Here is a 16631-nt window from a genome sequence, read left to right on the forward strand (position 1 = left end):
ATGTATTTTTCCTCAGGGACATTTTTGTATTTCCTTAAAACACTCTTGAGAAAAGGGTCCCGTCGCTTTATCACGTTTAGTCTTCAAGAAACACCTGAATGCAGCATCTCTGCTATATTTTAGATAACTCTTGGGATTTTCTTTCATCTCACAAAAGAACCACCCTTTAAACATGCTAACGCTAAGGTATACCAATATTATACGAAACCGTACTGCATTTCATGGAATAAAAGCAGCAGTGGATCAAAGGTCTTTCAGATTTTTTAGAAGTGTATGTACAGTAACAGCCAACCATTCAATCCACCTAGATTGACTGCTGTAAGAAAAAGCATTAGTTGGTTCTCAGTAATTACCGTTAGCCAAAAGTGCATAATCGTTATGATTGTGCATACACCTGGAGAGAATTTGCTGATTTTTTAATATTAATTCTAAAATGACTAAGCCAAGAGGAAATACAATTTTGTTCATCTCTGTTACTTAACATTCTGATTTATTATACAAATATGTATTCCTTACCAATCTTCAAATTTTCAAATAAAAGAACCTTTGTAAGACACTTCATGAGCACTATGATCAGTATTTTTCTGCAGAACTCTTTCAAAAGAAGACAAAAGAGCCCAAACCAAAAGAAGTGTAACACTCCAGTTACCCAGCTTTTAGATTTTTCATGCTTTGGGCTGAGTGAACAGCAGATAACTGTGCAAGTCGTTTTGCTCCCATCTGTTGCTAGTATTGCTCTTGTCTTTAAATATTGTGGAAAAAAAATACTAAGAATCCTTAATACATATCCCTGTAGATTTCCTGTAGTAAAGGGTGTAAATGTGCATCAGATTCAGTCTTCTTAATTATCTGAACAAGCTGAGCGTGCTCTGTGACAAGCTGTCGGAGGTCAGCCATTTTTTGGAGGAGTTTTGGGAAGAGGAAGATGTCATCAGGATGGTTGGTTTGCAAGTGAAGTTTCAGTACGTGCACAATGCTTTCCTGCATTTTTTCAATGTGTCCTACATTTACAAGACCAGGACGATCTGTTCTCAAAACAAATACAAGAACACATGTCAAAATGTTATAATTATTCTTTAAAGTAGGCTACTTTATAGATTCTATGTTGTAGGCTACAGTGTATGTTTACATTCTACATCGAGGGCAACGAGGCTCAGAACGAATCTTTAAAAAAAAAATAGAAAAGAAGAAAAAAAAAGTAGTCTTCCCTATCCCTTTGGCTAAAGTTTTGTCAATGCCCACAGTTATTTGAGGAGAGATTTTATACTACTAAATACAATCATAAATAACAGGCTTTCACTCTTGGTTCCCATATGCACATTGCCATAGCAGAAGGTATTGACAGGACATAGAGAAGCACCTATGAAGGATGTTTCACTCTTTCTAATACATGATCTCATTTTCAGCTACTTAGTCCTGTAATACCTTCACTCTTCAGATCAAACTTCCCTGTAAGAAGTCTGGGATGACAGACTAAATATGTTTTCCTGAAAACTTAAGCTACTTCCAAGGAGAAGGATAGAGGGGAAAACAAAACAAAACATCTTGCCTGCAAAGAACTCTCTTGACTTCTGAAAATGTCAAAATAGCAATGTATTGTTTAAAAGTAATTCAAGATTCGATGGGAACTTTCTGTCTACGCTAGCACACGAAGCTTTTGACAGTCTACAGATTGTGTCTCTCTTCTTGTAATTGCTGGGGATGTAACCGGGGCAGTGAAACATCCTGTAAGTTTGGCAGAAGGCAAAAAATGCAGGCGTGAGCAGTCGTTGGAACTTTCTTGATCTTTTATTTTCCTTTCTCAAAATGCTTATGGATAGTTTTGAATTTAGCCTTAAATATGAACATATTTACTTTTCGGAAGAAAGAAAGGATTCTAAATTATTATTACATTTGTGTTCCTTTGCTCACAATGAGTTCAAACAACAGGCATTTAAAACAAACAAACAAACAAAACCCAACCCCCATATTATTAGGTACTACGAAAAGATTTTTAAAAATACCATCAGCTATGGTTTTTTTAATTAGCTAAGTAAGCTGGGTTTTTTGTTGGTTTTGGTTTGGTTTTGGTTGTGGGTTTTTTTTTTTTTTTTAAAAAACAGCCTGTGACATTAAAATCAGAACACAGGAAGTGCATCAACAGAGCTGTGCATTTGTGCAGAACTCATTACATGATGCAATCAGCAAATGTCAAAGATGACCAAAGCTATAATCTGAACCTGCCTCCAGTCTCATTACATAGTATTTTTCTGCCCATTTGGCAGATACAAATACTGTTTCCAACACAGCCTCAAACATAAAAAATCCTCCAAAACCCAAACAACCCCCCCCACTTTTAAGAACAGACAGTAACTAGACCCCTCTCTAAGTGAGGCTAAACAGTAATTCGAAGCATGCCTAAAATTCTGCAAAGCAAAATACAGGATAAAGACTGTTAACAGTCACACAGTATCTTCCATGAAACATGCTAAAAGGGAAAATGACATTATTAGTAGTAGAACCGAATCTTCAAGAAATATATGAGGTGAAGAAAATTCTAAAAGGTACTGCCCTAAAGAACAAATACACAGTGCTTACCTCCACAGCAGATGATGGCAGCAACAAAAAGGGATATATCACTATCATCCAATTCCAGCGCATTGAATTTCATTGCAAAATCAAATTTTGGCTCCATTATATCACAGAATGGCTTCCTCAGGCTTTTCAGGAACTCCCGGGTTATAAAACCATTTCCATAGGCTACCAGCATCCCGTCCTTGTTCATCACAGATGCTAACATGGCAAATATGGCTTCATAAACTCCATATTTTAACAGTGTCACTTGATCATTCAAGTCAAGATTGGAGAAGCCAGGGATAGATTTGGCAAATTCAGTAAGTTCTGTGACAGTCTCTACAGATGTACACTGGCAGCAGTGGAAGATTCGAACTTCTGCTTCCTTGTTCTGAATTCCATTGGCTACCAATTTTGCCACCAAGGTCTTTTCTGCCATACACAAGGTATCCATATCATGTATAACAAATGGCTACAGAGAAAAAGACACTAATTCAGTTTCAAAACAATGTTATTAAACATTGGTTTCCTAAAGAATAGGAATTTTGATAAACGTTAACTTCCATGCTAATCAGTCTTCAACTATCAATAAACCATGAGTTCTTTCATATTTCTGCATAAAGAGAAACCACATATTACAGAACTACAAACAGCAGCATCTAAAAACAAGTCTGCTCTGCCAACAACAATGCAAACAGTAAAATGTAAATATGTATGACATAACTTTAATCTAGTTTTATGAAGTAGTTATACTGAAGATCCAGAAGTACTGTGCTTAGTATGCATACATCCATCTCAGATCAAGTCCCAGAAGGTTCACAAAAGACTTGTATTACCTTCTCCAGAAGTCCGGGTTATTCTGCCTACACTCCTATCGATTCCTAAACTAACTACACTTGATGCACATCATGATGCTTTCCTGAAGTATCCTAGGGGGAATACAGACAGTCATTTAAATATAGGACAGCATATTTGCACAAGAATGTGAACCCTCTACTAACTCTTGTGTTTTATCATCAGATTTTCATAGCTACGTCCCAGCTGATCTTCCACAGAAATTCAGCTCACCTTTCTAGCTGCAGTTAGTGCCAAGTCATCCCTAAACCCAGAATTGCACTAGAATGTCAGACAACACAAAATTTCAGTCTTGATCATGGTCTTTTCCATAACCCCCTTAATTTAAAAAGATATGTGCGTTACAAACTGAGGAGCCAGCCTCTTAAAACATCATATTAAAAAAAGCATTCAGACTTTCTTAAGAACAACCAGAACTCAAAAATATTTATTTTGATACATATCTGAAGAGCAGTAATCAAAACAGAAGACAATTCACTAAAGAAAAACAATGAAAACCAATGCTCCCCACCCTACCAAAGTCATGGCAGTTGCCCTCGAACGTAAGTCTAGTTCCATAAATGCAAGGCAAAGCACCTTCCCTGTGCTGTTTCGCTCATCTCAGATTAAATATCATGAGGATCACTCGGTGTTCTGTTAGAAACTCATAGAATTCCCTTATTTCACTTAGAAAACTGTCACACTTGGTAGTTTCCCCCAGTTGTCCACTTTTTGAATGCATATGGCAACTACAGATTCTATCTCGCTTCAGTACTTAAGAGTTGAACAGAACAGAACTTCCCATGTGCACGTGAATATGAGCAGAAAGTGGCAAAGCAATAAACCCACCACATTTCTAAACCCTTTAAAAGATCCAGTCTATCTTGTAAATATTTTTGGAATTTATCCTCATTTCACTATGCATAAAACAGGTATGGCCAAGGGTTTAGGAACTAAATTTAGAAATGATACCTTGTCGTCATGCAAAATGCGAGTTCATTCTGAAATGAATTAAAATGGCGCCAAGAATTAGGATTTACTGAAACCAACTGTTAATGCACTGTTCAGAAACAAGCGGATTACTAATTACCAACAGGAAACCCCTCTTTTTTATTTTTCTGTTAAAAAGTCAAAAGAAAATTAAAATGTTTGTTTTTCCAAGAGACGATGAAATACCTTAAAAAGCCTCTCCTCTTCCCTGCATATTGAAAACTGAGGAAGCAGCCTGTTTATAATATACTTGGTCTGATTCCTCATTAATTTTTACTTGTAAATTCACCAAGACACATGCAAGCCACTATTAGCTAGTCAATCATCAGATGACTATAATCTGAGAGCCTTGATCGCATAAATGCAAACACAAAAATTAGGATGCAGCGATCTAGAATCCCTGCACATATGATACATATTGTAACTTACAATTCTGACGTGTGGTAACAAGCTTGAAAAGGACTTTATGCAGATACTTACTCGGTAAGGTGCTAAAGCATGGTACTTACTGTAGGCTTATGTCAGCTTGTACCCCCAAAAAAGTTTAAGCCTGTGCTTAATTTTAAGCACCTCTTTAATCCAATGAAAAAGACTGGGATTATTCATATGTCTCTCTTTTAATGTAGAATTCCATATGCTCGGCTAGACTAGACTACAATATGCCAAATTCCACAATTTAGAAGACAGCTTGCTTACAATTTTTGTAACACTCATCCCCACAGCTACATGTTTTTTATTATGGCATGTGTAAAACCTCTTCCCTGCAAATTTTTACTGAAATTAAAATTGTTGGTAAAATAAGACACTTATCTTCTACATACAATTAACATAAATCAGAACAGAATTTTAAAAAATATGCATAAAGTGAAACAAGTCAGTCCTTACAATGGTTATACAATCTCATTGCTACAAAAAAAGCAGTTGATAGCATTAGGTAGACCTTGGCTAAATTACAATGAAAGAAAAATAACCTCTACAGCATATGTGTCTTCACAACCTTACTTGCTTCTCCCTTCCAAAGTTACCACACAGTAAGACCAGGAAGGCTGGGTGAGGAAATGGCCACAACTGTAAACAAAGTATTAGAAACTCAAGTTTTCTTTCCCCTCCTGCTATTAATATTGTTGTGGTTACAGGCTGAGAGAGCTGGGGTTGTTCAGCCTGGCAAAAAGAAGGTGCTGGGGAGACCTTAGAGCGGCCTTTCAGCACTTCAAGGGGGCCTGCAGGAAAGGTGGGGAGGGACTCTTGGTCAGGGAGCGCAGTGATAGGACGAGGGGTAATGGCTTTAAACTGAAAGAGGGGAGATTTAGATTAGATTTTAGGAAGAAATTCTTCACTGTGAGGGTGATGAGGCACTGGCACAGGCTGCCCAGAGAAGCTGTGGCTGCCCCCTCCCTGGCAGTGTTCAAGGCCAGGCTGGGTGCGGCTTGGAGCAACCTGGTCTGGTGGGAGGTGTCCCTGCCCATGGCAGGGGGGTTGGACTAGACGGTCTTCCAGGTCCCTCTGAACCCGAACCATTCTATGATTCTGTGATTAAAATAAAAGTCATACAGAGCTCCCTAAAAGATAACAGTATTTATCCTGGCATTTGTGGCAGAAAAACATTATTTTTTTTTTCACTGTCATAATAGAAAATTAATTTTGAACCATTTCCCCCACCCATACCAAGACATATTCACATCCAGATGTCAGGGTTTTTTTGGTTTGGTTGATTTGTTTTTGGTTTTGTGGTTGGTTTTTTTTTGTGTGTTTTTTTTGTTTTGTTTTGTTTTTTTAAATTAAGAAATTATTTCCTTTCCCTCATGTGTCTACTACAATTTAAGGTTATGAGCTTCCACTTACAAGTTCATCACCTGGTTTTCCTAAAGCTTCCTATTATTCTGATAGTAGCTGAAAGTAACCATATTTACTACAGGTATTCTCTTTGCATATTTATGTCTGTATTAGCAAGATATTTATTTTCTAAGAGATTTGCTTAAGAGTTTAACAAATTATTATCACCTTACGTACTTGCCAGCTTTACTTTAAAGTTACAGCAAAAGTACTTACTGGATTGTTATTAGTTTTCCCTGCAAGGATGATTCTGGCTTTAACCTTGTTCATATTGAAGTTTTTCAGGTAAGCATCATGAATTCTTTTGGCAAGTGATTTAAGATCTGCCATTTCTGAGTCTTCTACATAATTTTCACCTGTTAGAATTTCTGCTTTCAACTTGGCTTTCTCAGACCTTGGCATTCGTCCAAAACGTATTGCTGATGGGAAGACATAATTGTAAAACAAATGTAAGTTACACAAAAACCTATGCCTTTTACCATTGCCCATTAGAGCAGTAAGACCTTCTTTCTAGAAAAACTGAGGTAGAGGTAGTATCTTCGTTACAATAAATTCACGAGTGAAAAAAATCTCATACTTTCCAACATAGACAGTGACTAATTATCAAGACAATATGCTAAACTGAAGCTAATCAGATGTTTCAAAACACAAACTGGTATCTGCAACAAGCTGAACGCATGCCTTTTTCCTTCCACATTATCTAAGTAGTTATATTTTGTTTTCTCCTTGTTGTGTCCTACAACTGTCAACGTGAAACTCAAAGTCCACCTTGGGAATTCTAAAAAACAGAGTAAACTCACGTCAGGAGCTTGGCAGAGAGCACACACACCAGCTGGAGACCTGCCTGGGGACTTATACCACAGGGAAGGCTGCAACGGAGCTGGGCCCAAATCCCATTGCTGACGTTGAATCTGCTGGGGCAGTCAGTTCAACGTATCTATACTGTCTAGCAAGAACAAAACAGACCAGAGACCCGGATTTATGCTCAAAGACTATAGTCAACAAAACCTCCTCCTAGACCCAGCATTTTAGGGTCCTTTTTTTCAGATTAGCCCTTCAACACTGGAGAGGACGGGAATAGAGTTTCAGTATCCAATCTAGTCATTAAGGATACTCTTTTAAGAGGCAGTAGATGTGAGTTTGAAACACCACTGGGTATGGAGGTCTCCCAGTTCCTGGGCAAGTGGTCTTGCCATTTAGCAATAAAATAGGCATGTCCATATCCTTCTTCAGTTTAAAACGAAAACAGCTCCATTTTAAAAGGGGCCTTACCCTCTGATGGTGTGCAAGGTTTTGAGATGGCTAATATAGCTGGTTACTCTTACTGCACTTCAGCATCTAAGCAGCGAGAGGACAAACCTCACTGCTTAGACTGAGCAATTCAGAGCCTGTGCAGAATTAGCCCTTCAAAATGCCCAAGGAATTTTCTCATGACATAAGGAGATCACTCTAGGTGTGATCTGAAATACAGTTTTGGACTTCAATGGAAGTGCAACATGGAAGGCCTGTTTGGAGTCTGGCCATGGGTCCACTGGAAAAGTGAAAGAATATCTGCCCTAAACTGAAACGTAGTTTTAAGGTTGCGGCTGTAAATCTGGTTCTAGCTCTTTTCCCAAGAAGTACTGCCTGCAATTTAGCAGTCATCTCCTTCCCCCACTGCCTCCCATGTGTTTGCTGCAGTAAAACTGCTACTACCCCCTTTGGCTGGAGCACAGGTGCCCACTGCATTTTAGCAGGATGAACCAGCTTCAACTGAACAATTAATTCCTGCCAACCAGCACAGCTCCCTGCTCAACTCCTGCCCCTGAGATGTTAGTTTGTTGGCTGGCACACTCTTCCAAGTCTGCTGCTGCAGGAAGGTCATCACCAGTCTTGCACAGACTATCAACCCTCTCCCAATGGACCTTAATCTCAGTCAAGGCTCACCACAAGGGAGCCAGACTTCTCCAGAACCAGAAAGTCAACTCTCCCAATGTCTCTTGCCTAGGACTCTAGAGTAAATGTCATAGGCAGCCTCCTCAGCCGCATCCCCACCCCAGATATCTTAATTGCATGGTTTCCTTAGGAAGTTAGTCTCCTAACCCACAGCTTTTCACCCAGCCCAGCATTTTCACATACTTTTCACCTACTCCCAAACTGCACCTGCTCCAAAGTTCAGCCTTGACACTATCGGACCTACATAGATTGGGAAAGCAAACTACTGTCATTTGGACAACCAAAATGTGCTTTCTCATGGCTCGGCCTCTCCCTCTTTACCAAAGTTGCTTAGCAAGCTACATACTGTGCATAAAACTGCCTTGTGGGTTGAAATTGGCCTACAAGCCGCAGTCTTACCAGCCTTATCTTAAATCATTAACACAAACAATAACATATTTTTTCTAACTGGATAGCTAAACGCTCTGAATTTTTATCATTCCATTTAACAAGCAACCTACCAGATTCCTGTTCCACAGTCAGCATGGATCTTCACCCTCCCCCCACACTCCCTGAACCATCTGCCCAAGAGCTGTTACACTGTAACCTGAAAAATAATGAAGTCTGGTTTCCTACCGATTTCTATCCTACATCTATTCCCTCCCACAATGAGCTAGTTATTCTCCTCTTCCTCCTCCTCTACAATGCACACTTGATCAGAATTCTTCCAGTATTGAAATTTGTTTCAATGGGAGTAATGGTGCCAAAGTTCTGAGTGAAAAAAAAGCAACTGAATGAACATTCATATGGACAAACAGACATCCAGCACAATTGTGTAAAGCTCATAACAGTACATTTGGCAGCTGAGTATCAATTACATTAACTGCTCATTAGGGAAACTGGTGTCCCCCGTCATGATCTATACTGTAAAAATCTGAGGTTCAACTCATACGTATAAGTAAAAACACTATCCAAGTGCCTGCTTCCAGAAGGCACTGTTCTGGGCAGGAACAAACAAATTATTAAGGGCACTCTTACCTACCATTATGTGACATTCCAACTGAAAGGCACTTTTGAAAACGACAGTATTGGCACTTATTACGATTTTTTTTCTGAATTTTGCAGTTGCGATCACATTTATCATAGATGAGTTTTAAACGAATTGTTCTTCTAAAAAAACCCTATAAAAAGTTTGAGAAAACAATATGTAATGTTAAAGAATGTTGACTACTAACTTCCATCATACAGGTAATTTTTTTTTTTCATTTATTGTTTATTGATGTCACCAGCAAAACCATACACAAAGTATAACCTGTCCAAAGGTAAGAATCTGTGCAGTGAAGTGGTGTGTACAAAGGCATTTATAGAGCAGAAAACACGAAAGGAGGCAGTATTTCTCAGCCCTCCTTCTTGGGAGAGGACCAAGAGCCCAGAGAGATTTGCTCTTAAGGATTAAGCAAAACAGTCACACATTGCTTTCATATGCATTCTCTCAGTGTCCTCTGTCAGAAATCACCTTCATCTTTCATATGCGTAAGTCACACAAACACACAGATTTAACACATCTTTTCTTCATCCAGCAAATGTGAGGGGTATGACAGCACAGCACAGTGTACAGAAAAAACCAAGGACACAAAAACAAGCATTACAGCAAAGCCTTTAACTCAACAGATCTTACTGTGATGTCTTGATAATGCAATGTGAGGTTAGTCTCATACTACAGAATCATAGGGTTAGCAAGTTTAGAGACATTGCAACATTTTGCTTCACATGACATAACATAAAATTTAGACTGTTGGACACAACTGACTACGAACTGGCTCCCCATAGATATTCCAGCGTTATTCTGTAAGATTTATATTTGAGTTATCATATTTGACATTGTGCATGAAAGAAAAATGTACACATATACAGTCACTTCTCTCACCTTACATTATAATTTAGAAAAAAATGGAAAGCTAAAACATTGGAAGGAAAAAGAAAACAACCTTATACTTCATGGCCCATATCATCCCAAAAATGACACGTTAACAATAACATTAATTTGCCCCAGAGACATGCATGGGCCCCAAAACTACAAGAGGTTCAGGATTCAGGCAGAATGTGGTGGAGATGAGAAATTCAGGATTTGTTACCGTTACAATGGAAATGTAGCAAACTCACATGCTTCTCACAGCCATACTCCCAACACAAATAAAACACTAGTGGAGCAAGTAGGCTTTGACTTTTAGTCACAGTTTAGTGGTTTAAGTTGTTTTAGTGTTTAACTAACTATATCCAGATAAGCAGCATTAAGATTAACATTGTGAATTGCCCCTGCTTGATGAAGGTCTGGTATTGAGTTATGCTATCCAGTTATGGTATCTGAACAATTTATTTCAGAAAGAAGATCACAGATATGTTTATTATTTAAATAATTGTAATGGCTAGAATTATAGTAATTAAACATTTATGTAACAAATGTTTATCTTCATATAACCCTGTAAATAAAGCAACATGATTTAGGTTCTAAAAAAGAAAATTTCGACTGTACCTTACAACCTTCACAAGCATGTACTCCGTAATGGTAGCCTGAGGCCTTATCCCCACAAATTCTACATTCAATGTTTAATGCTCCACTGGGTGATTCATCTATGCTACCTGGAGCTGTGGCAAAATTAATGGATGAAGGACTGGATGCTGGTGAAAGGGTGTCTAAAAGAAAAAGGAACACTTCAAAAATACTATACTATCAAGATTGATACCATTTCTATACTAAATCCACACAAAAATGAGCTTATTCTAAAAAATAATCATGAGTTAATGGCCATTAAGTGAACTAATAATTTGGCCGTAAGTGATCAAAAAAGAATTAATATTTGTATTAACAGTGTAAACACACACAACATACAGGGTGTACCCTGCTAATTTTGATGAGACATAGGATGTAAACAAACAAAAAGCCTTACCAAAGTAACCCTGATAACAAGAACTATAACGGTGATAATGGTTCCTGAGGATTCATAGATATGCACCGTACAAAGTAAGAGAAAACTAAGCTTTTTTGGATTTTCCCGTGTTCCATTTTTTTACTTTTTTTCAAACATTTCTTAATTTGATGTGAACATGAAATTTTTTTATCCCACTACTTAGAATAAGTAACTAAAAAGTACTGAATTAATATTTCTTTCAAATCAAGGAAATTTTCTTAACCATAAAAATGCACATATATCTTCACAAATAACACAAATTTGAAACTGAAAAGCAGCATTCAACATGTATCTACTGCACAAGATAAATAGTACAAAATATAAAAAGAAGGAAAAAAAACCCAAACGCACAATGAAATAGAACCTGCCACGACCTCATGTTTCTATCACAATATCCGTTTAACCTCTCACTCGCTCCTTCCAGAAAGGTTACTAACAGCTCATCTTGCTTGTCACATCTTCCGTCTCTTATGCCATAGCATTGAGCATCAGATCTATTGCTATGATATGACAAGAGACATACTCCTAGCTCACGCTGAGTTCCATTTAAGATACACTTAAAGTACCCTTGACTTTTGAAGAGCTGTTCATAGTTTCAAATGATGACGTAAACTGAGGCCTAAAAAGCAGTTAGACAACTTGTCTTTCTAAAGAATTTTCTCGAAAGTGAAAGCGTGCCCCGGCACATCAATAGAAAGGCCAAACAGGTACTAAAAGGAAGGTAACACAGACGTCTGCTGCTAAGACAATCCAGCAATAGAAGCTTGCTCAGATATTTTACCTTTTGATTATAGCAGGAAAAGCATTTCTGAATTGTTGTACAATGAAATAAACTCTCCAGACAGTTTACTACTAGATGAACATGTCACAAAACTAACAACATTCCTACCATAATTATTTCAATTAATATTTCCACCTTATTTGAGGAAAATATTTTCTGAGGCCAGAATTTCTTTTATCTTCCATCTTGTAACTTGCACCACAAGACTTTAGCAAATTAATGGGTGTGTTATTTTAACAGAAAGATTAAGAAACACTCATGAATGTAGGTCAGCCAGTATTACGTTGGAAAAAACCTTGGCATAGGACTCAGTCTGCACTGCCAGCTCTGCCAAGCCCACAGGCATCACAGTCATCAAGAACAGCCTAAAACCTAGGATTTTTTTTTTTAAGTGTGATTCTCATTTCTTTTTACTTGCCTTATGGAATTTGAGCCTTAAAAGTTTACATTTTCCATCTAACAGCAAATAGAATGTTTTGTGATGAACACTCAAATTAGAAAGTGAAAGTAGAAGTGGCTCAAAATTACTGTAGAACTTGTACATACATACACACAAATAATTAAAAAAATCCCACATCTCAGAAGGACTACGTTACAAACCCAGCACATGTTAACTTCTGCTGTAGAAGGCATCTCTCTAATGTGAAGGTCTGCAACCAACAGGGACCCACATCGTATTTCTAGAAACATTTCTTTGGGCAATATTGCCAAGAGGCAGGTCTCCCTTCTCCTTTCAAAACTCACACTATTCATTTCAACCACTTTAGCACAGAGGCACACCTCAGCTGTACTAGTGCAGTTTTTGTAAGGTGAAACAGTGATCACAGCCTGGGAATTGATTTAAAGAAAGAAACCCCCAAAACAAAAGATAATGTAAACCAACCAGAAAAGTTAATCATAAACTGCTTAAAATGCCTCTACTGCTAAAAGATTTGTAAAACCACAGTTTCAAAAGGAATACTTTACTGACATTATTGCAGTGTCCCATACTACTTCAATTATTTCCATTTTGATCTCTCAAACAAAGCCTCTCACAAAGACCTTTTGACTAAGGACTATATAATGTGCAATACGTAACGTATAAAGACTCTGAGACTGTTACTTTAAACAGGATAGAAGTCATTAGCTGAACAATGCTGCTGTTGAGAACGGGAGAAAACAGCGTGTTCGAAATATCAGTACACTAAAGTATACTGGAATTCTAGGTGCGCTTTTAAGGGTTAATTATAGTTTTTTGGCAAACATTCACAGTACTTTTCAAATATACGTGATTTGAAGAAACTTTAGAAAATTGGGAATTCCTTTAGTGTAAGATTGAGACTTCCTATATGATTACAATACACAGTAACTTCTTTGCTAGTAATACTGATTTTTAAAAGTTATTTTTAAAAAGGTGTTGATACTAATGACAATTGAAAACAGCAACTCTATGTTACAGTAATATTTCAGTGACATTTGTCTAACAAATTAACTTTGGTCTTAAATATTTTAAGACCATGCTATAATCAGCTTAGATATTTCTAGTGTCACTTAGTCATAAACAACAATTATTGCATTTAAAAAAGCTTTTAATTTCCATCACTATGTATTTATAACAGAAAGTTTTATGGTAAACCAAAACTCTCTTACCTGTTTTAACTGATACATCAGATCCTGGACCATTTCCCAGTGACTGGAACTCTGTTAAACTTAAAGCTCCAGAGCTATCATCACCTAGAGACTGAGAGAGGTCTTGAATGTTCTCCATATCTTGTAGGAACTCTCCAGATAAAGGGCTGCCTATATCATCCTCCTCCAAGGGAGTAAGGGGATAGAGCTGGTTTTCAGTGTCCACCATTTTGATCAAGTAGAGCAGTCACTTAAACTTCTTTACACTGGTGAAAGAATAATTTAAAAAAAATCCTGTACTTACAATATCAGAATATTTACTTTTATTTTTTTTTAGTATTTGAATCAGTTACAGCACACTGAATACATGAATTCTAACCCAATAGTGAAATATTATACACCATTGTGTTGCTCCAGAAGCTTTATGCAACATGAATCGTCAACAGGACAGAGAAAAAAATAAATCCCCCAAATACTTCAGTATTAAAGTTATGACAAGATCAATCTGTAGGTCGTTGTTTCTCTCCTTTGCTGACGTAAGTTACACATTGTGTTTCTACAGCAGGCATTATGCACTTCCCACCAAAATTTATAGAAAAATAACAAGTATCAATATGCATACAGACTATGCTTGAGCAGTCTTTGCTCACCTTATCTAACAGCTCTAGATATGTTGATTTGGTCCTCTGTTCTCATTTCTTTTGAATTTGTTTGACAGGTCTTATGACACTGCAGAAAACAAAAAACTCTTTTATACTAAATCTTTGTAGGAGTGGGCCAAACGAATACTTTTTGACCTAATTCAGTCAAAGAACACCTTCAGCAAGAGTGCTCCAGCATATATAATCCAACATAGCTCTAATTGCTAGAGTTAGTTTTATTTCCTACAGCAAAGTAAGTTTTTAAAAGGTGCCTTCAAAAGTAGCCACCAGTGTCATCAACTTTGAGTAAAAGCACTGATTCCTAAGAAAATGTTGAAAATTTTAATTCTTCTTATATTGACTTGTCAGGTAAGGAATTAGTAAGTGTACTGCAGAATGTTACTGCTGCTGCATAGATACACTTCTGCTAGAAGAAACTCATCTTTTACACTGAGTAACTAATACTTGTGTTACGCTCAATACATGTACAGACACATACTGCTGCAGTCTGGTCCATGCAATGAATACACACGGGCAGCTAGAGAAGCTCGGACTGTTACTGTGGTTACCGCTCAACGCTGGCCTTTGCAAAAACACATGTTCACCAGTTTATTGTGAAGCTTGAAACTGCCAGTAACTGGCTATATGGGAATATACAAATACTGATTTTACAACAAAAATGCTATTTTATGACAGAAAAAAAAAAAAAAATCTTTCTTGATGTTATTTAAAGTTTCAAATACCAACTAGTTTGATTCCTATGACACTAAACATTTTATATTGAGAAATCAATCCCTTTCTTTGACAATCTATGGCAGATTCATCCTATGAAAATCAGGCGTTTATTCTGGAGAAAAAACGTGAGTTTTTTGGCTATGTAATTCACCAAATGGTTACAGCTAAAAGTAATACAAAGTTCTGACTACTGCTTTACATGCTAATGACAAAAGACAGCCATCACTTGTATTCAGTTATATCAAAAAAAAACTTCAAAATGTTTTGAAGCGAGATATCTACAATCAAGCCTTTTATCCCCAGGCTGGTGGCAGTCTGCCTTCAAATAAATTGGCATACCTTTTCAAGGTATTACAGAGATGTAATGGAGGGCAGAATGACCTACTCTAAAGAAAACTAAAAGTTATGCTTGTAATAACCTGCAACACACACAGAGTTTTGAAATTATTTTTCTTTCAGGTGCACTTACCAGCGCACACTCCTAGTTCTTTCTGCTATTTCATGGAAAACCATGTTTTCCTATGTGTTCATTATATGACTGTAAGGCAAAACAAACAATTTAAAAAAAAATAAATCTGTATTACATAAGGCTTTCTATTGCACAATTTGCAAATCAATGTTATTTAAAGAATATAAATTAGACTCTGTAAAACTTTCCTTTGATTTTTCAGAGTACCCAAATTTTTTAATTGCGACACCAAATGGCTGTAGTGGCACATCCTATATATTTATTTTTAGCCAAGTGCATAGACATAAAAATGTTAACCCCTCAGGTACCAGGGAAGATTGAAATTGTAGCGTAATCATAAACTCTGACAATTAGAACAAACCAATTTTGTTTTGTATATCTGTGGGGAATTTATTACAGCTCTGTGCACCATTGTACCTGTTTTTGAAAGAAACTATGTTGAGGCTAAACAAAAGAGTTTACTTAAACAGTGCCTAGTTAGATTCTCTTTCCTGCAATTCATGAAAATAACAGTTAAGAGTGTTTAGCCTGTGACACATTTTTTACAACCCAAATACCATTGTAGAGCATAGATACAGATTTTTCCCCCCAGTGTAATAGCTTACCATACACGCAGAAGGACAGAACCAAAGGAGTAGCAGACACAAACACACAGCAAAATCCAGAGCTTCTACTCATTTTACTCAGTTCAAACGCTAAAATGGAGTTCTTTATGAAAGTGAACACTGAAGATTTCAGGATCTGTCCAGCATAACTGAGATCATAAAGTTTTCAGAAGGTGCATTGTATTTTGACTATTAAAACCAAGCCAAATGCAACGGTCAGTGCTAAGGCTGAAGACTGAAAGGAATCACAAATTACAAGAATCCTATGTCTAAATATCTGATGTTATAAACCAAATGGTATAGAATTCCACTCTCCCTTGTTGAGTAGGAAAACACCCAGGTGCTGTCACTGTTACTAACTTGCCATCTCATACTACAAGATCCATTTGCCCAATTTCTTCGAAACAGGGTAGTTTTAACTAGAAAAGGAAAATAAGTTGTATATCACACGGTATAGCAAGTAAGAATATCTAGAAGGCTAAGAATGGGAATTTATCCATGATTTCTAACATCAGTTAGAGACAACAGGTATGTCAGTTGATTTTTTACCTGGACGTGTCACATTGCTACTCTATCACTACGCACAGCTTGGCTGTGTTAAAAATAACTGTCAAATTAAGTTACTGAATTTGATAAATTAAATGCTCATTAGGACATTGTGCCAGATTGCCAGCACTGTAATAGAATATTTATAATCAA

General features: G+C 37.1%; 1 protein-coding gene across 3 annotated transcripts; it reads right to left on the reverse strand.

Annotated features, from left to right (window-relative positions):
- Positions 1–777: 777 nt before the first annotated feature.
- On the reverse strand, positions 778–13711 carry PPARA (peroxisome proliferator activated receptor alpha). 3 transcript variants are annotated; one of them, XM_009956399.2, is made up of 6 exons: positions 13504–13711; positions 10658–10818; positions 9167–9305; positions 6427–6629; positions 2578–3025; positions 778–1025 (listed from the first exon to the last, which is right to left on the reverse strand). In XM_009956399.2, the coding sequence occupies exons 1-6, from the start codon at positions 13709–13711 to the stop codon at positions 778–780; spliced, it is 1407 nt and encodes a 468-aa protein (XP_009954701.1). The 3 variants fall into 3 exon arrangements, with proteins under 3 accessions (XP_009954701.1, XP_086322213.1, XP_086322205.1); XM_086466087.1 differs by lacking the exons at positions 2578–3025; positions 6427–6629; XM_086466079.1 differs by lacking the exons at positions 6427–6629; positions 10658–10818; positions 13504–13711 and having other exon boundaries at positions 9167–9268.
- Positions 13712–16631: the final 2920 nt, after the last annotated feature.

The sequence above is a fragment of the Leptosomus discolor genome, chromosome 1 (assembly GCF_034619465.1).
Source record: "Leptosomus discolor isolate bLepDis1 chromosome 1, bLepDis1.hap2, whole genome shotgun sequence".
Taxonomy (NCBI): domain Eukaryota; kingdom Metazoa; phylum Chordata; class Aves; order Leptosomiformes; family Leptosomidae; genus Leptosomus; species Leptosomus discolor.

Bases quoted from the DNA above. Each gene is read 5' to 3' on its own strand.
- PPARA (XM_009956399.2), bottom strand. From the start codon at position 13,711: ATGGTGGACACTGAAAACCAGCTCTATCCCCTTACTCCCTTGGAGGAG. The intron at 10,819-13,503 runs GTAAGAGAGTTT...TTTTTCTTTTAG, and splicing joins TGATGTATCAGTTAAAACAG to ACACCCTTTCACCAGCATCC. The intron at 1,026-2,577 runs GTAAGCACTGTG...TTTTGAGAACAG, and splicing joins TGCCATCATCTGCTGTGGAG to ATCGTCCTGGTCTTGTAAAT.